At 42.5% G+C, this 20,000-nt stretch overlaps 1 protein-coding gene across 1 annotated transcript in view; it reads left to right on the forward strand.

Moving 5' to 3' along the window:
* The window catches only part of LOC138974264 (uncharacterized), a 24,092-nt gene that overhangs the window by 3,773 nt on the left and 319 nt on the right, over window positions 1-20,000 (forward strand). The window contains exons 3-10 of the mRNA XM_070346984.1: window positions 2,402-2,532; window positions 3,327-3,504; window positions 4,312-4,608; window positions 6,074-6,343; window positions 11,963-12,091; window positions 12,781-12,816; window positions 13,092-13,937; window positions 15,416-15,528. Coding sequence (XP_070203085.1) covers window positions 2,402-2,532; window positions 3,327-3,504; window positions 4,312-4,608; window positions 6,074-6,343; window positions 11,963-12,091; window positions 12,781-12,816; window positions 13,092-13,937; window positions 15,416-15,528 — 2,000 coding nt within the window. The remainder of the gene's footprint in view (window positions 1-2,401; window positions 2,533-3,326; window positions 3,505-4,311; window positions 4,609-6,073; window positions 6,344-11,962; window positions 12,092-12,780; window positions 12,817-13,091; window positions 13,938-15,415; window positions 15,529-20,000) is intronic.

Below are 20,000 nucleotides of genomic sequence, written 5' to 3' on the forward strand. Positions count from 1 at the left end.
GGGCAAACTACACTTTGTAAACACGGGAGTGCGTTAGTATGCCTTTATAATAATAATAATAATAATAACGGGCATTTATAAAGCGCCTTATCAGAAGTTCAAAGCGCGTGACAACAATACATGTATACAAAAATCATACAATCACTGTCAGATTCAAACAACACATCATGCACATCTCACATCCCCAGACTCTATACTAAGGAACTATCCGTAGTGTTGTTGGAACAGGTGAGTTTTCAAATTGGACTTAAAAGATGAAATGGATGGAGAGTGACGTAATTGAAAGGGGAGTGAATTCCATAACTGAGGTCCATAGTACGAAAACGTGCGGAAGCCATGAGCCTTGCGTTTAAAGCGACCTTGACGGAGAAGTCGAGCATCATCAGAAGAACGAAGGGTGCGAGAGGGAGTGTAGAGGGAGACCAGTTCAGAAAGATAGGCAGGCGCCGATTCAGAGATGATATTGTAGCAGAAGCAGGCAGCTTTATACCTAATACGTTCAGATACAGGAAGCCAGTGAAAGAAAACCCACATGAAAAATGACGTACAAACATATGTCCTTAAACGACAAACCTTACAACGTATCTGTAGATACCAAACACTTGTAGGTATACAAAAACGCAGACGAACTGCAAAACTTCCAATTACACTCTGTCTCTCAAAGACTGAGCAATTATGTCACACACACACACCAATACTTCTTCTTTCTCTTCAGTTCACAAAACGTACACAAGACGTTCATATCAAACGGCAAACCCATGCCCATGAAAACCCCACAAAAACGCTGCGTGCTCAAAGCAACAACGGCCATATTTCCATAACAAAAACGTCGGCACACACCGGTTTCATCCGTCTTTATACATTCGAATTAGCCACATTATATGATTAACATGGCGCCTACATTCTACTGAATAAATGAATACATGAATATACGAATTAAAGGGATACCGAGGAAAAGAATGGCAAGATAAAATAGAGAGAGAGAGAGAGGGAGAGAGAGAGAGAGAGAGAGAGAGAGAGAGAGAGAGAGAGAGAGAGAGAGAGAGAGAGAGAGGGAGAGTATGAGTTTGTGAGTATAGCAGCAAGAAACGTCAAGCCTAGCAATAAACAAACTAAAGAAGGGGGTGGAAAGAGAGGGTAAAAAGAACACGCCCCTCTTCACTAAACCTTCATAAAAACTGACTGTAAAACTTAACAAGGATGGTCCTAAAACAAAAAGGGACGTTATGTGTTGTATCCAAAAACGATGTGATTAAAACATTACAAGAAAGGTAGGGCAAAGAAGATCCTAAAATCTCCAAGTCGAATCATTTCCTACAGTTGCGGGAGGGGAGGGGGACTAGAACAAAGGCCCCTCTGTGGTCAGCTCGGCTTCCCAGGGCCAGCCAAGCTCGCCTCAGCAACACATGTGAAAGTAATTAACTCGCTCGGTACCGGAGTTTTGCTAAGGAATAGAGTAAAACTCCGATATGGCTGCACAAAAGTGGTCAGCTTAAAATGACCTACTTTCTCTGTTCAATACACGGGCTGTCCGTACTGTATCTCCTCTCGTACACTTACAAGGGTCTTATGGGGAAAATAAGAGATACCAAGAAAAAATGTATGTGTACTGCACTTTTCTCCACACTATCCTTCTCAGCGCAACTTCTACCCCGCTCTTCTTGTCAATTTCACTGCCTTTGCCACGAGCGGTGGACTTACGATGCTACGAGTATACGGTCTTGCTGAAAAATTGCATTGCGTTCAGTTTCATTCTGTGAGTTCGACAGCTTGACTAAATGTTGTATTTTCGCCTTACGCGACTTGTTTTTTTGTTGTTGCAGCTGTTCCTTTTTCACACCCTTATCAAGTCTTTGTTTTAATTTTCAACTAAACTTTGCCAAAACATTATTGCAACAATTTTCGCACGCTCAGAAAAGCGTTAAACCACAATCCAGTTTAATTGAACGTTATATGCTGGAAAAGGTAATTATATCTACCGTTCACATCATGTGTTCGACCGATGGTACTTTTTATAGGCATCCCGTGACAGCCTGTCAAACAAGATCACCCCTAACATCGACCTGACAAAAACCAATGCCCCGTATTTTAAAATCTGCAAAAAATCTGAATGTGCACTTACCAAACACTTCTGACTACCATTGGTTTTTGTCAGGTCGATTTTAAGGGTAACCTTGTTTGAAAGGCTGCCACGGGATGCCTATACAAACTACCACCAATCGAACAAATTATATGAACAGTAGACATAATGACCCTTTCCAGCATATAAAGTTCAATTAAAATGGATTGTGGTTTTACGCCTTTCTGAACGTGCGAAAATTGTTGCAATAATTTGTTGGCCAAGTTTACATGTAACCAAGACCTGAACATGATTGTATGAACTGCGATTCTCCACGTGCAGACCCAGCAGAGATCACTAATCGGAGCGTGACGCTAAATGGATGGACCGTGACGGCCACTGCTGTGATCCATAAGGTTTATGACTCTGATAGAGATGTGTTCTGCTTCTGGAAGATGATTGGACCAAACGATGTGAGTTCGTGTCTTGTTTATGAGGATTGGGTCTAGAAAAGGGAGGGTTGTGTGCAGAGAAAATGACAGGGGAAATGAACAGGAGGGAGAGAGAGAAAGAAAGAGAGAGAGAGAGAGAGAGAGAGAGACAGAGTGACAGAGAGAGAGAGACAGAGAGAGAGAGACAGAGAGAGAGACAGAGACAGAGAGAGAGAGAGAGAAAGAAACAGAGACAGAGAGACAGAGAGAGAGAGAGAGAGACAGAGAGAGAGACAGAGAGAGAGAGAGAGAAAGAAAGAAACAGAGACAGAGACAGAGACAGAGAGAGAAACATTGAAACATTGAACTTTATTACAGGAAAGATAGCATTAGGTCCGTAGGACCTTTATTACAGCTAGTCCTGATCTAAGCAAAATGGTTATAATCGAAATGGGAATACATAGGAACAAACTTTTTATGATGAAACGCAGACACACGCAATAATAGTAATATAAGAATAAGATCATTTTTTACTGACATGTGATATACAGATATCACAATACGGGCAGTACAACCATACATTATCAGAACACACACACACACATATATAATACACGCAGAGACAGAGAGAGACAGAGAGTGAGAGAGAGAGCGAGAGAGAGAGAAAGAAACAGAGACAGAGAAAGAGAGTGTGAGTAAGAGAAAGAGGGGATAGAGAGAGTGAAAATTACATATTATGCGTGTTTTACATTGTCTAATTATCTTTCCGAAAGGCAATGGCAAGAGTTTACTTAAAAATACATTTACTGTAAAAAAAAATCTGTTTTTTTCTTCAGATAGATGTCTTTGACATTGACAGGCCACAGTTTTCTGCATTTTTTGAAAGCGCTCGGATATACCACAGTGGCACGTGCAGCCTGTCCCTCCCTCTCAACGTCACGGAGGGCGTGTATCATGTGACTGTCACTGTGCTGCCTGCTGGGGGGACCGTTGTTGTTGGCAACGTCACGTTGAGTTAGTACTTTTGCATTACTAAATCTCTGGCTGCCTGTTTCATACTTATACATTTTCATTTATTTATTTATTCGTTTCTTTCTTTGTATATTGTTATAGCCCTCTCGTCTTTCTTTCATTATTTCTATACTTTGTATCGTTAGTCAATTAGTTTTCTTTTTGTTCTCTCATTAATTTCGATAACGTCATATCCGGCCTCTTGCAAAAGTTGAGTTGTCACTGTGGCGACCTCATGTTTTAACTAGATTGATTGTAATGTTGGTCAAGCAGTCTGTGTTCAAGTACGAACTATGGGATTTCATTCCAAGTTGAAAGCTTACAAATTTGACATGAGTTTGTTCATTATAATTCTCAAAATTATTATTAGACTAAAAGTTCAATAACAGACTTAAAATTGATTGCTTTGTATTCCTTATCATTCCCAACTGAATCCAAAGGTATATAGATATGTCATGTTTATGTGCTCAGGGTTAATGAAAACAGGTGAATGAGGTTCTATATATGTTAGCATGCTTCGCGGAGACGAGCGTGAGCCGTCTCGGTCTCTGGTTTTAGCTATCAAAGCATTACTACTTGTAGTCTTCGTGATGACTTGTTTTGATGTTGATCTTTCAATTTCAGGCTGACAGATAGTGCTTAACACGACTTGTTTCCCTTTCTTTCTTGCCTTTCGTTCTTTCTTTCTTTACTTATTTAGCAATATTAATTTATTTGTGTATATCTTGTCATTAACTGATTTATTTAATGTTGCTTACCAACTTGCTTCCTAAATTCTGTAATCAATAATTCATTGTTTTATTAAAACAGAGAAACCCGGAACACTTCTTTGGCTCCCGGCATGCCCACAGTACATTGCAGAAGGATCTAACTTGGAATGCACTTGCCGACACGTATTATCATTCGAGGGATCTCCCCCGGCTAGAGTGACGTGGCTCAACCATGACGACACCCCAGTGTTACGAACCAACCATGACGACGCCTCAGTGTTGAGAGTCAGCAATGTCCGCAGAGAGCAGAGCGGTGCAAGGTACACTTGTCATTCTGTGTGGGGGCCCAACAATGAGTTCACTCGGACTAGTCAGTACTACACCCTCCGTGTTGCATGTAAGTATGAGCTAGAAATGGAGGGAGGGTACAGGAAAGGAAGAGAAAAAACAAACAAGAGAGAGAGATAGCGCCCGTGTGAGAGAGAGAGAGAGAGAGAGAGAGAGAGAGAGAGAGATAAATAAACAAAGAGAGAGTGAGAGAGAGAAAGATAAATAAATAAATAAAGAGAGAGAGAGAGAGAGAGAGAGAGAGAGAGAGAGACTCAGACTCAGAACATTTTATTGACATAAAGGGTAAACATTTTAAGCCAAGGGCCTAATCTTACAACATGCCCTTTACATTCACACTAACACATCCGCACGCATATAACCAACATAATATAATGAATTCATATAGGCATAACATGTAAATGTACAGTAAATAAGCATAAGCACCACGGCCACACGAAACACAAAATCTAATATACGAAGAACAACAATATGAATACTATAAAAAAAAAAAAATAAATAAAATATGAATACTAAAAAAAAAATAAAAAAAATAAAAAAATTTGAATCGAGTCCCGTTTACAACTAATAATAATGCTTAATAGTTTTTAAGCGCATGTATCCAGGGCTTAACCCTGCTCAGAGCGCTGTACAAACATTGGAAAACATGCAACAACATAACATTATTTACAGTGCAATAGATAGACAGGCTAGTGCAACGATGAAAACCTACGAACAGAAAGAAATCCTGGTAGGTATCAATACGAGCCGTGTGCAAGAGTGTCCCTTTGCATTGGCAGACAGACAGGCTAGAGCAAAGATGAAAATCTCACAGAAAGAAATCGTGGTATGCATGAATAGTATGAGTTATTTCTAATATGCTGACTCAGGTTAGCAAATGATAACAGACATGTCGAGAACAAAGATATCAAGCATGAGCCTTTTAGGCGAATGCTGATATCGTTTGTGAGACATGTCTGTTATCATTTGTTAACAGTCAGTTAACACACAACAATCTCACAAGATAAACCATGTTGAACATGCGTTTCGCTTGCTTCGCTTTTTCTTGTTGAACAGAGAGCGACAGATTTAAAACCGACTCCAGGGGATGGGAAATGACGTAACGATACATTTGACGTAGAGCCAGTGACGCAATTTCACTTGATTTTTCCGAACTTTGAGAATTTAGATTTCAAGTGAGCGGGTCGGCATTGCACGCTCAGAGGATGGGCGGTGCTTTGCTGTTCCGTAAAGCGCCCACCGACAAAACTCGCTTTTCGGTATTTTGTAGATAAAGAGGGTATTATCTGACAGCATTTGAAGTGTCATTCTTTAGAATAAATCACGCTGGTATTGATGGTTTAAATTTTTACTTTGTCTTGTTAATTTTTAGCTTGATAAACAAAAAGGGCCCCTGCCTAAACGTTATAACATTTAGAGGGTCACCTAGAATCCGTCTTGATTGGTCAAAAAGCCAAATGGGGCTCTGAATTGGTAATAAAGTCGTATAACTGAGTGTTACTTCCTATTGCCAGACGGGCCATCCAATGCAAGTGTCACCTCGCAAGCAAACGTCAGGGACGACACACACCTCGTGACCTTGACCTGTACAGCCCATGACGTATATCCGTCAGCCGACTTCACTTGGAGCGTTCCGTGTTTGACCTTGAACCTGACCTCTCCGATTAGCACATGCACGCTCGCGCAGGAAACGATGAGGAACGTCACGGAAGTCGTTTGCCTGGCGATTAACACAGAGTTTCCGGTACTGACTGCTGGCGGCGTTTACACTGCTCCAGTCTTGAGTAAGTACATGTCTTTGCGTATGTACTCTAAGCAGTCACAATGCTTGCTCTCTGTTGATGGACTGAGGTCCATTTCCGTATCCAGGTTTTAGACTTGTGTTTTGCATATACACATGGGAGGCTACGCTGCAGCTAGCTCCTCCTCTATCATGAGTGGTTTCCCTTGTCGTCTTCGAGAGTAAAGATGTCGGAACTAGAAGCCTCGAGTCTGTCCTTTGTTTGTCTGTACAAGTCAAGTTAACATGGTGGCAGCGTAAATAACACCTGAAGTGTAAAGACAAGAGCAACCCACGAACTACGAGAAGATGGCCGAAGCGGTGAGTCCTTTTCGACAGCCCCCCTCTCTTGATCTGTCCGACGATAATCTGGCAGAATCATTTCGCACGTGGCGGCGGCAGATGGATTTTTACATGAGAGCTTCCGGTGCGTCGGAAAAGCCGAAAAAGACACAGACTGCCATTATTCTACACTGCGCTGGTCCCCAGGTTCAAGAAGTGTTTGAACATTTTGTATTTGATGAAAATGACGACAAGGAGGACCCCATCAAAGTGTTAGGCAAGCTACATGAGTTCTGTAGCCCTCAAACGAGTGAGGTCATTGAAACCCACCGATTTTGGAATGTCTCATACAGAGCACCTTTCGATGCGTTCCTCACAGACCTGCGCACCAGGGCAAAATTGTGCAATTTCGGTGCAATGAGAGACAGGATGATAAGGGACAAGATTGTGTTCTCAGTCACCGGCAAAGTGCAAGAGCTACTTCTTCGAGAAAGACAGCTAGATCTACAGAAAGCTGTTGACATTTGTCGGGTATTTGAACTGACAGCAAAGCAAACAAAAGAGATGTCAGAAGCCTCTGCACATGTAGACAAAGTGACAAAGGACAAAGACAATCTTCCAAACGAATCAAACACTGACTCACAGAGAAAAAGAGGGGGGGATGACAGAGATAGCAGAGCGTTTGTGCAGGACTGCAATTTTTGTGGTCGATCACATGAGAGGAAGAAAACAAGTTGCCCAGCATGGGGAAAAGTCTGCAGCAAGTGTTCAAGGCGAAACCATTTCAGTATAAAATGCCGCAGCGTCAACGCCATTGAAGCAAACGGGTCTACAGAGAACGAAGAAAGAGACCAGCAGTATCTGGCTGCTGTAACATCAAAGAACAAACAGAGAGTGACAGCCTTGATGCGTATCAACGACTGCGAAATTCGTTTCCAGCTGGACAGCGCAGCAGATGTGAACACTATTTGTGCAAGATATGTGAAAAAGACGCAAGTATCACCAGTGAAACACAGTCTTACAATGTGGAACGGTACTGTTGTGCAGCCTTTGGGTGAGGCTGTGTTGGACATTGTGAATCCCAAGACAGGTGTCTCAGCCAGTGTGCGTTTCACTGTGGTGGAGAACAGTTTCAGCTGTTTGTTAGGTGTGTCGACCATACAGGAACTGGGACTGATAACAGTCAACCGTGGTGCATTCATTGCCAGTGTTACAGCAGACACGTTAGGTGACCTGGGAGAAGCATCACTGCGAGTCGACCCACAAGCAAAACCAAAAGTCCTGCCATGCCGCCGAATTCCATTGGCATTGCAAGAAGAAGTTCACCAGCAAATAAACAAGCTTGTCGAACGAGGGGTGCTGCTGCGCGTCGAGGAACCTACTGCCTGGGTCAGTCAAATGGCAGTTACTCGTAAAGACAGCGATGGCTCTCTTCGTATCTGCATTGACCCCCAGCCCTTGAACGCTGCGCTCATGAGAGAGCACTTCAAACTCCCAACGCTTGACGATGTCCTGCCCAGCCTGCAGAACGCAAAAGTGTTCACAAGACTTGATGTGAAGGAGGCATTTTGGCATGTGCGTCTGGACGAGCCGTCGAGTCTGTTGACGACCATGATCACACCTTTTGGCAGGTACCGATGGTCCAGACTGCCGTTTGGCCTCTCGGTGAGCAGCGAGATTTTCCAAAAGCGACTCACTGAGGCTTTGGATGGACTCGATGGAGTTGTCTGCGTAGCCGATGACATCGTCGTCGTGGGTCGTGGTGACGACAAGAGTGAAGCTGTAGAGGACCATGACAAGAATCTTAACGATCTGCAAAAGAGGTGTGCTGAGAGACACATCAAGCTGAATGACAAGAAGGCTGACATCCGGAAAGACGAAATCACGTTCATGGGTCACCGTATTTCGTCAACAGGTATCCAACCAGATCCAGCGAAGGTATCTGCAATCCTCAACATGCCACCCCCAACCGACGTGCATGGAGTCCGGAGGCTGTGTGGTATGGTTCAGTACCTGTCACGATTCATGCCCGACCTGGCCAGTGACCTGGGACCAATAAGAGCACTGACAAAGAAAGACTGTCAGTGGGCGTGGACGCAAGAATGTGACCAAGCGTTCGAGACCGTGAAGAAGAAAATGACAAACACACCAGTGCTGGCATTTTTTGATCCAGAAAAGGAACTCGTGATTCAAGTTGACAGCAGTAAAGATGGCCTTGGGGCAGCAATTCTGCAAGACGGCAGGCCCCTGGAGTACGCTTCAAGAGCTCTGAGTCCGGCTGAGAAGAACTGGGCCCAGATTGAAAAGGAGACACTCTCTTTAGTGTTTGGCTTGGAGCGGTTTGACCAGTATACCTTCGGTCGCAAAGTTCGTGTCCAGAATGACCACAAACCGCTAGCAGCCATCCTCAGAAAGCCGCTGAGTCAAGCTTCGCGGAGGATACAAGCTCTCATGATGAGACTCCATCGATACGACATTGCCTTCAACTACGTACCTGGAAGTCAGCTCTTTATTGCTGATACACTGAGCAGGGCGTACCTTCCTGACCCTGGAACGGATGTGCGAGTTTTTGCCATCAACTCGCTAATGGACATGCCTGACAGAACAAGGGAAGAGGTGAGAGAAGCGACGCAGAATGACCCAGATCTTCAGACACTGCTACATGTCATCAGAAACGGATGGCCTGAGAGGAAAGAAGATGTTCCTGAGCCAATCAGACTGTATTTTGACATCCGTGACACCCTCGGAGAACAGCATGGTATTCTTCTGAAAGGAGAGAGAGTCCTGATTCCCAGAGCCATGAGAGGAGAAATGAAGAGGAGATTACACGCAGCTCATTTGGGATATGACAGCATGCTGAGGCGGGCCCGGGAACTACTGTATTGGCCAGCCATGGCCAAGGACATCAAAGACGTGGCAGATCACTGTGAACCATGCCAGCAGATGAAGCCAGAGAACCAAAAAGAGACGCTGACACAGCACAGTGACGGGAATGCACCATGGATGAAGATCGGGATAGACCTCTTTGATCTCGATGGACGTCAATATCTGGTGACAGTGGACTATTTCACTTCTTTCATCGAAGTGGATCAGCTGAAAGGTACCACTGCGAGTGATGTGATCGTGAAACTGAGAGTTTTGTTTGCACGTTACGGTATTCCAGCTGAACTGATATCTGACGGTGGTCCCCAGTTTACTGCTGCAGAATTTCAGTCTTTTGCTAGTCGTTGGGGCATTACTCATACAATGTCGTCGCCTCTATACCCTAAAGCAAACGGCAAAGCAGAAGCGGCAGTGAAGACGATCAAACACATGATGATGAAATGCCTTCAGGACAATACAAACGTCTACGATGCGCTTTTGGAGCTGCGCAACACCCCACAGCAGGACACGGAGCTGAGTCCTACTCAATTGATGTTTGGGCGGCTGACAAGGTCGAGACTGCCGGCAGCTACGAACAAGCCAGTAAGCAAGACGCAGACACGGAAGGCGAGGCAGAAGCGACAGAGAAGGCGTCAGTCAGTAAAGCAGAGCTACGATAGAGCCGCCAAGGATTTGACCCTGCTATCAAATGGACAACCAGTCTACTACAAGCATCGTGAAGGACAAAGATGGCAGAAAGGGACGGTGCAACGTGAGCATTCGAATCGATCTTACATTGTTGAGGGTCGAAATGGGGCAATTTACAGACGAAACAGAGCACACATTCGCCCTACGAAGATTAAGCCAGAGCCTATACCTGAAGTGCAACAGAATGATGAAGGACACCAAGTGGTAGCTGTCCCTGACAACACAGAAACAGCACTACAACCTACCCAGGATCTGAGACCTGTCGACGTTCCTGCAGAAGCGTCAACCATACCAGTGCGTCCTCAGAGAGCCCGCAAGAAACCATCCTGGATGATTGACTATGACACAACATAAAGAGAACAATTCTGTGTTGCAAGTGCACAAGACAGAGATATTGAGAACAATTGAAAACAAAGGAGTGACATAAACACTGGGACAAATCAGAGTGATGTGATCTGTGTGCAGGAAGAAAACTGTTAGATGGAAGTTTTTAATTTTGTTCATGATTATTTAATCTTCTGTTTTCCTTTTGTTTTGTTTTGGTTTTTGTTGATCCGTTTCGTTGTAGTTTTTATCTCACAATCAGTAAATATTAATGATTTACTTTGCAAAATCAACATACTGTATTGACCATGAGAAAGGGGGATAGTGAGGTGAATTTGCATAAGTATGCAAACAGTTCTAATTTTACTTTGAGCATTGCGTTTTGCCAGACGTTTGTTTACGTATTGTTATTTACAAGTTTGAATCTTGCTTCGTTGTTAAAAGTACAGTAGGTTTTTAGCAAGTGCATACTGATTGAGTTTTTAACTTTCATTGTTTTATTCTTCATTGTATTTTGTTTCATTACCAAAGTAACTTGTTGAAAGTGAAGGGGATGTTGATGGACTGAGGTCCATTTCCGTATCCAGGTTTTAGACTTGTGTTTTGCATATACACATGGGAGGCTACGCTGCAGCTAGCTCCTCCTCTATCATGAGTGGTTTCCCTTGTCGTCTTCGAGAGTAAAGATGTCGGAACTAGAAGCCTCGAGTCTGTCCTTTGTTTGTCTGTACAAGTCAAGTTAACACTCTCCTTGGTCTTTTTGTTCGTTTTCCGGTCGTTGTTTATGTGTGTGTCTGTCTGTCTTCGGCCTGACTGTGTGTCGCTCAGTCTGTTCCTCTCTCTGTTTGCTCATCTTATTTTGTATTTGTTTTTTGTTTGTTTTTTAAGGTGTGTCTTTGTGCATTTTAGTGTTGTTGTTGACACGGGGCCGCTATAAGGAGCTTTGCGTTAAGAAGCTTGACAACTCTAAAGTAAGAACTATAAGACATCAAAAACACAAAGACTGCTAACGTTCCAAAATTCAGAATAAAAAAACAAGAAACTTAGGTTATTGGAACGGTTGATTATTGAAAAAAGTTTCATCCACGATTTTAAGATAAGTTCATTATTTGTATCATAAGTGTGTGTATGTCTGTATACTTGTCAACATTTAAACGTTCCAATAACATAAACGTTTTGTTTTGCTTTTTGTTATTAAGAACAATACGATTGATCTGTCATGCAACGTTATAAAGCATACTTTGCTCCGTTTCATTACATCAACAACTCTCTTTGTTTTAAAAAAAAGAAGAAGCAATATGTCCCAGTTTGCCATGCTCTGTGACATTACTGTGTGTCTGTGTGTCAACTCGTTTTGCAGACAAGCTACAGAATGCAGAGAATGGTGATGAAGGGTCGCTGGGGTCTGTGACATTACTGTGTGTCTGTGTGTCAACTTGTTTTGCAGAAAAGCTACAGAATGAAGGGAATGGTGATGATGGGGCGCTGTGGTTTGTGGTGGGGGGATCCATTACTGCTGTCGTTGTTATCGTTGCTCTCGTCGTTGTCGTCATCATTGTCGTTTTTAGGCGCAAAGGTAAGATTGTTGTGTGCATGTGGGTGAGTGTGTGTGTGTGTGGGTGTGTGTGTGTGTGTGTGTGACGGTGTGTGTGTGTGTGTGTGTGTGTGTGTGTGTGGGGGCGCGTGTGTGTGTGTGTGTGTGTGGGTGTGTGTGTGTGTGAGTGTGTGTGTACGTGTGTGTGTGTGCGTGTGTGTGTGTGTGGGTGTTGGTCTGTCTGTCTGTTTGTCTGTGTCCATGTCTGTGTGTCAGTGAGTGTGCGTTTGTGTGGTGCAGTGTCAGTATGATAGTGCTTGTTAGTTTTGTTGTTTCTGTTGTTGTTGAGACTGTAGCATGCTTTGTCTCTAACTATCTAAAGACAACGTTCTGAAATAACTCTGTGAAGTTTGTATTTGCTACAAAAGGTTGCTTTTCTTTGGAGAAAAAAAAGCAAACAACCCTGCGTGACATTGTACGCCTATCCCTAGCGAGCGGTGTGTTTCTACAAGTTGTATGCGAGCACTGCCAATCAATAGTTATTGGCCGATTTTGTCACGTGGGTTTGTTTGCCCACTTTTTTCAAGACCAAGCAACTCTTCGCAGCCATTTACAACTTGAAAGAGTTATTTCAGGAATTCTCTATTGCTCCTGTTGTCTTCTTCTCAACCTCGCATGTTGTACAATTGTTGATGAACATGAGAGATTCACGTTTGCCATCCTTCTTTCAGGGTCGTCCAAACCAGCATCTACGAAGCATAGTGACGGTGAGTGACTTACATTGCAAACAGGTTTGGGTAAAATGTGTACGATGTGTGTGTGGTGTGTGTGTATATGTGTGTGTGTGTGTGTGTGTGTGTGTGTGTGTGTGTGTGTGTGTGTGTGTGTGTGTGTGTGTCTGTCTGTCTGTCTGTCTGTCTGTCTGTCTGTCTGTCTGTCTGTCTGTCTGTCTTTGTCTGTGTGTGTTTGCATGCTTGTTCAATCATTTGCATGTGTACGTGCTAGTTTAAAAACTAATAGGCTCAACCTTTGATTCCAACAGCATTCGAAGAGTACATCAACGAAATTTACGAAAGCACAGACGACGTGGAACCAACGAACCTACTGCGGCAAAACCTCTCAGAAAACAACGAAACACACCCGCCACAGAACTCCACCCCTCACCACAACACGGAAGAAAACACAACCCGGGAAGATGCTACTTGTAATATCAACACAGCCATGGTGCAGGCAAATCCGAGTCATAGAAACGACGTGTATGCCGAAGTTGTCAAAAAACCGAGGGGTGCGACGCTGAAAACAAAATCGAAGGAAACCCAAGACATTCCAGATGAAAACTACGCAGAAGTACAGAAAAGGCCAAAGGGGGAGAACTCGCCTACTCAAGCTAAATCTCCCGAAGTTGTCAAAAAGCCTAAGGGTGCGGCGCTCAAAACAAAATCGAAGGAAACCCAAGCCATTCCTAACGAAACCTACGCAGAAGTACAGAAAAAAGCAAAGGGGCAGAACTCGCCTACTCAAGCTAAATCTCCCGAAGTTGTCAAAAAACCGAGGGGTGCGACGCTGAAAACAAAATCGAAGGAAACCCAAGGCATTCCTAACGAACCCTACGCAGAAGTACAGAAAAAAGCAAAGGGGGAGAACTCGCCTACTCAAGCTAAATCTCCCGAAGTTGTCAAAAAGCCTAAGGGTGCGGCGCTCAAAACAAAATCGAAGGAAACCCAAGCCATTCCAGATGAAACCTACGCAGAAGTACAGAAAAAGCCAAAGCGGGAGCACTCGCGTGTTCATGCTAAATCTTCCGTCAAGAAGGTTAGAAAAGAAGACGACCGGAAGTCCGAGACGAGCACAGGGCAAGATGTGACGGCCAAGGGAATGCCAGAACGAGGTAAGGAGAACGCGTGGAGAGTGTGTCTGGTGGTTTCTTTCTGTTTTCACGTGACGTCATTTAAGGGCAGAGATGGTACCAACATACAGATTTGATTGTTCGGAAAGGTTGTTTTTTTCAAGGTCCTTGATAAAAAAAAACTCAGAAAAGGCAGTTTATTTCCTTAACATGTGATATGTGTATGATTTACGGGTCAGAATTGACGTTTTGTGTTTGACTTTTGAGGGAAACATTCAAGAAACTAAAGATACAACTTTGAAGAGTGTTTTTATTTCAGTCTTAACAGGTCTTTATAGGCAATAACAAAAAAAAGTCTGTTTACGGTAACCCGACCGACCCTATTTTTGTCGCGCGACCCTAGACTTTTTTTGGCATTTGGAAAAAAAAAATTAAATACAAAAATAAAAATAACGTAAAAATATGGTTTTTTGGAAAAAAAAAAATCCCGACCTACCGACCCAATTTTTTGGCGTATGTTACCGTAAACAGACCTTTTTGGGGGGGGGGGCTTATAGGCAATAACAAACGAAAAAACCATTTTGATTACATTTCTGAACAGATTTCGTTCTTTGAGTTTAGATATCATAGCCACAGAATGAACACAATTTTGACTTTGACAGAATGTCTCAAATTCCTCAATAATTTTGTAACTGCACAGAGACGTCATTTCTTGCAAAAATACAATAAAGTATAAGATTTTTGAACAGTTAGTCTAGAAAGTGAGTCTTTCACAACCACGGTACCGGTGATTTAAAAAAACAACAATTCTGAGAAACCTCTACAGTTTTGAAATGTTTAAGACATTACTTTGAAAATGATCGCTTTACTGCAAGGAAGAGGTTGATGATGACACAATTCCGAAACACAATGATTCTGTTGGTTTAAGCGTGTTTTTATTAATTTTCTTGTATACACGTTTTAAACAGTAACAACATTAAGAACATTAACAAGCACACTGCTTACTGACACGTTCTAAAAATGATAATCAATACACATTCTGATAACAAAACATGGCGAACAAGTGATAACTTCAACCCTTTTTCTTTCAACATATTTCATAATATTTTATACAAATAAAAAGAGAGAGCGAGAGAGAGAGAGAGAGAGAGAGAGAGAGAGAGAGAGAGAGAGAGAGAGAGAGAGAGAGAGAGAGAGAGAGAGAGAGAGAATATGCTTTGCTACATCTATTGCAGTCACTGTTTATATAATATCAGCCGAAGCGATCAGTTGACATAACATAATCTTGTACAACAGAAAATATGTTCGTGTTCAAAAGTATAGTTAAATCAGTATTTCCAAGCAAAAGTGTTTCTATTGTGTCAAGAGTGTCGTGGCGGTCATTTCCCTTCCAAGGCTCATGTCTCCAAGGTGTGAACTCTGACACGCAATGTGGGATTGACATGGGTGAAAACAACCGATACGAAATTTTCGATTTTTCTCAATGTAATTTAATTTAATTTAATTTAATTATTTTACAGAGGAAGTCACGGAATACGCCAATTGTCCTCCGGAGTCGACGGGAGAGAACTCGGAGGATGTCTACATGAACGTGGGAAAGTCGTCCCCCTTGACGTTGACCGAATCGAACACGGTAAAGCACTTGCATGCCCCTTGCCGATTGATTTCGTCTATTCTTTTGCTTTCAATTTGCATTAGATGATGCAAAATTTAAAACAAACAAGGTATGTTGTTGGAACGTTTGTATTGACAAAACGTTACGTCAACACAAACGTTCAATATAAATACTTGTCTTTATTTCTTTTTTTCCTTGTCAATAGAAACGTTCAAACAACATACCTTTCTTGTTTTTATATTTAGTCAAGTTTTGACTAAATATTTTAACATCGAGGGGGAATCGAAACGAGGGTCGTGGTGTATGTGCGTGTGTGTGTGTGTGTGTGTGTCTGTGTGTCTGTGTGTGTGTGTGTGTAGAGCGATTCAGACTAAACTACTGGACCGATCTTTATGAAATTTGACATGAGAGTTCCTGTGTATGAAATCCCCGAACGTTTTTTTCATTTTTTTGATAAATGTCTTTGATGACGTCATATCCGGCTTTTCGTGAAAGTTGAGGCGGCACTGTCACGCCCTCATTTTTCAACCAAATTGGTTGAAATTTTGGTCAAGTAATCTTCGACGAAGCCCGGGGTTCGGTATTGCATTTCAGCTTGGTGGCTTAAAAATTAATTAATGACTTTGGTCATTAAAAATCGGAAAATTGTAAAAAAAAATAAAAATGTAGAAAACGATCCAAATTTACGTTTATCTTATTCTCCATCATTTGCTGATTCCAAAAACATATAAATATGTTATATTCGGATTAAAAACAAGCTCTGAAAATTAAATATATAAAAATTATTATCAAAATTAAATTGTCCAAATCAATTTAAAAACACTTTCATCTTATTCCTTGTCGGCTCCTGATTCCAAAAACATATAGATATGATATGTTTGGATTAAAAACACGCTCAGAAAGTTAAAACAAAGAGAGGTACAGAAAAGCGTGCTATCCTTCTTAGCGCAACTACTACCCCGCTCTTCTTGTCAATTTCACTGCCTTTGCCATGAGCGGTGGACTGACGATGCTACGAGTATACGGTCTTGCTGAAAAATGGCAGCTACTTGACTAAATATTGTATTTTCGCCTTACGCGACTTGTTCTTCTTTCTTCTTCAGCGTTCCAGAAATGCTGGTGACGTGTGAGCTCGTTTGCCCATTTGGGTTCCCCACACTGTACTCTGAGAGCATAGTCAGCTTCACTCCGCTTTCGTTGGGTAGGCATGCTGGGTATTTTCGTGTTTCCATAACCCACCGAACTCTGACGTGGATTACAAGATCTCTTCCGTGCGCACTTGGTCTTGTCAGGGGCGGATCTAGGTTTTGAAAGGGGGGGGTGCAAATTTTTTTTTGTTTTTTTTTTGTATCTTATCAGCGAAGGCGCGAAGCGCCGAACCGATGGCGCGAAGCGCCGAGCATGCTAGGGGGGTCCGGGGGCATGCCCCCCCGGAATTTTTTTTTAAAAAGGAAGCAAAATTGTGCAATCTGGTGCAATCTGAGCGTGTAAAGTGCTATTTTCAGGTGATACATTTTTCTTCTTTTTTTTTTCTTCTTTTTTTTTCTTTTTGTCCCGCTGGGGGGGGTGCAATTGCACCCATTGCACCCCCCCCCCCCCCAGATCCGCCCCTGTCTTGTGCTTGCGTGTACACACGAAGGGGGTTAAGTCACTAGCAGGTCTGCACATAAGTTGACCTGGGAGATCGGAATAATCTCCACTCTTAACCCACCAGGCGGCAGCGACCGGGATTAATTGTGCTTTCAGTTTGCATAAGACGATGCGAAATTCAAAACAAACAAGAAAGGTATGTTGTTGGAACAGTTGTATTAACAAGACAAAACGTTACGTCAATACAAATGTTCAATATACATACTTGTCTTGTTTTGGGTCGTTCCAACAACTTAACTTTCTTGGGTTTTTTATTCTGAATTTTCAAACGTTGGCAGTCTTTTTATGTTTGATTTTTAAGACGATGCAAGTCAACGAAGCAAGACAAACAAGAAATTCCTCCGAGGTAGGAAAAACACCCCCGTCCTTACCATTCTCACTGCCACCAACTGAGAAGGTTATTTCCCTTTGACCATTAATATGTGCCTCTATAAGTGCTTGTAGAATCTTAATCCACCAATAACTCCCTAACCGTGTGTTTGACTGGTCCCATTTTTTTGTAAGGACCGTCTCAGGAATGTATAGAACCTGTTCACCAAGTTTGGTGACGATCGGTCCGTTCATTCTTGAGATCTATATGCGAACACAAACACACAAACAAACAAACAAACAAACACATCGACCGAATCATATACACACCCCTATACCGGGGGTGTAAAAAATACCGCTGTACATACAGCGCTGTGTCCGCTCCTTTAGATGCTTTTCGTCTTCGTATTTTGTTTAGCGATGTGATGAAAGAGTTCATAATATTAATCAAGCGCTTGCAGATATCACACACATCCTTTCGTTTGAACACTTACCACTAGAGAACATCCTGGTTTCTCTCCCTGAAGAGTGAGCATTTTCCAAAGCATTTATTCCGCGTCGTCTTGCAGACCTGTGTCAATCTGAAGCCTCGTTATGGCGCTTGAGAGAAGTTTTGAAAGTTCAAAATTACGGAGTCGGAATATCAGTCAAGAAAGAGGGACATGTGTGTTTGCGGCGGTGTCCGCTTACACTTATTTGCGGAATATACGCTTCGCTGTCCAAAAGCGGGCGTTGCATTTTGATTAAGAAACATAAGGGGCATAACTCATTGTACCTGAAGAGGGTATAATATTACATGCAGTTGTGCCCCTTGAACTCTGCTTTGTTGGGCGCATCAACATTTCTATTAAAAAAACAAAAAAGAGAGTCCTTCTAAGATTTGATCAATTGCTGCATTTTTACGAAGCCAAACGAAGGCAATACGACGAGAGTCGACCTGATAGATGGTAGATGTACACCTTACGCGAACCACTGCGGTAATCTAAAATAAACACATGGCTGTTCCTAACCTGTGTTTTAGTGTTTAAAATAGTCCAGCAGAGAGAATAGTTTGGCTACCAACAGCTGCAACCAGCACACTGTTAAGCTCGCTTGCCTGTTGAACCCAACTGCTTCCGCGCTATACTTCTCAGTGCCTAGCATATCACTGAGAGAGCTAGCTGCTGTGTTATCTCTCTGCTGTGGGAAAAGGATGGGTGCTGAAGATAGCATGCAGCTTAAAGCTGTGGTCTATTTATGACTTTCCGGGGCTTCGAGGTTGAAAAATAGGGATAAAATCATGTACATAATTCTGAACAGCAAACGCTACCCGAAACCCCACCAATACGGCGTGTATGACCTTGAGAGCTTCAGTCAACGCTTGAATTTTGCAGTGGTAACATCCGGTTTGCTCTCTCAGAGCTGAGCATACTTTGTCGAGAAGGATCGAGCAGAAAACATAAACGACTTGCCAGGGATTCGAACTCAAGGCCTCTGGGCCTCGAAATGTCGTGGCAGATGTCTTAACCGCTAGGCCACTTCACCAGTGTTTTCACAGATACAAAAATTGATAATTTTGTATTTGAATATGCGTTGCAAAAACGTAAAAATTGCCATCAAAATTTGCCTTTATTTGCAAACATGTTTCACGGAATCGCAGTACATGTTTATACCGTCATGTTACACGACATTCGCGCCATGCAAATAACTGCGATATCTCTATTTACAACATGCACGAAAAATGACAAGAACAGTAATTGAATCTCTCCAAAGCTCTGTGCAGTTGAAAACAGACATCTAAGAAATAGTTATACATGTATTCACTTCTGAACAATGGGCGGATAGAGATATAAATCATGCTGCTTCAAGAATAACATAACATGAGTTCATGAGTTCCCACAGCAAAGAACAAATGTTTATTTTTGAATGTTTTATGTATGTTTTATTACGGACACAAAAGCTCAGCAATGCAATTTCTCTTTTAGAGATTAATAAAGTTATTGTATTGTATTGTATTGTATCAATGTTTTTCCTTCTTTTTCTCTATTGGCGCAGTAGCCTAGTGGTTAGGACATGAGACACGAAGTCTCGAGGTCGAGAGTTCGAATCTTCGCCGGGGCGTTTATTTTTTCCCTTTGATCTCTCTTGAAGATAAAATATGATCAGTCTTGAGAGAGCAAACCGGATGTTATCCCTGCAAAATTCAAGTGTTGACTGAAGTTCTCAAGGTCATACAAGGTGGGGTTTCGGGTAGCGTTTGCTGTACAGAATTCTGTACATGATTGTATCCCTATTTTTCAACCTCGTAGCCCCGGAAAGTCATAAATAGACCACAGCTTTAAGTAGCAGAAATGAAGCCCTTGGAACAGCCGTGAACAATGTAATCACGTGTGTGGTTTAATTATGTTAATTAGCGACCCTACCGACATGTATGCGTCATAACACATGTTGCCGAAGACCCTACGTAGCGTGTGTCCTGAGGTGTCTAAGATTTGTGTGTGTGTGTAAACCTCCTGTCAGGCGACTTGGGGCGTTAACTAACACAGTCATGT

This window comes from Littorina saxatilis, linkage group LG8 (genome assembly GCF_037325665.1).
Source record: "Littorina saxatilis isolate snail1 linkage group LG8, US_GU_Lsax_2.0, whole genome shotgun sequence".
NCBI lineage: Eukaryota > Metazoa > Mollusca > Gastropoda > Littorinimorpha > Littorinidae > Littorina > Littorina saxatilis.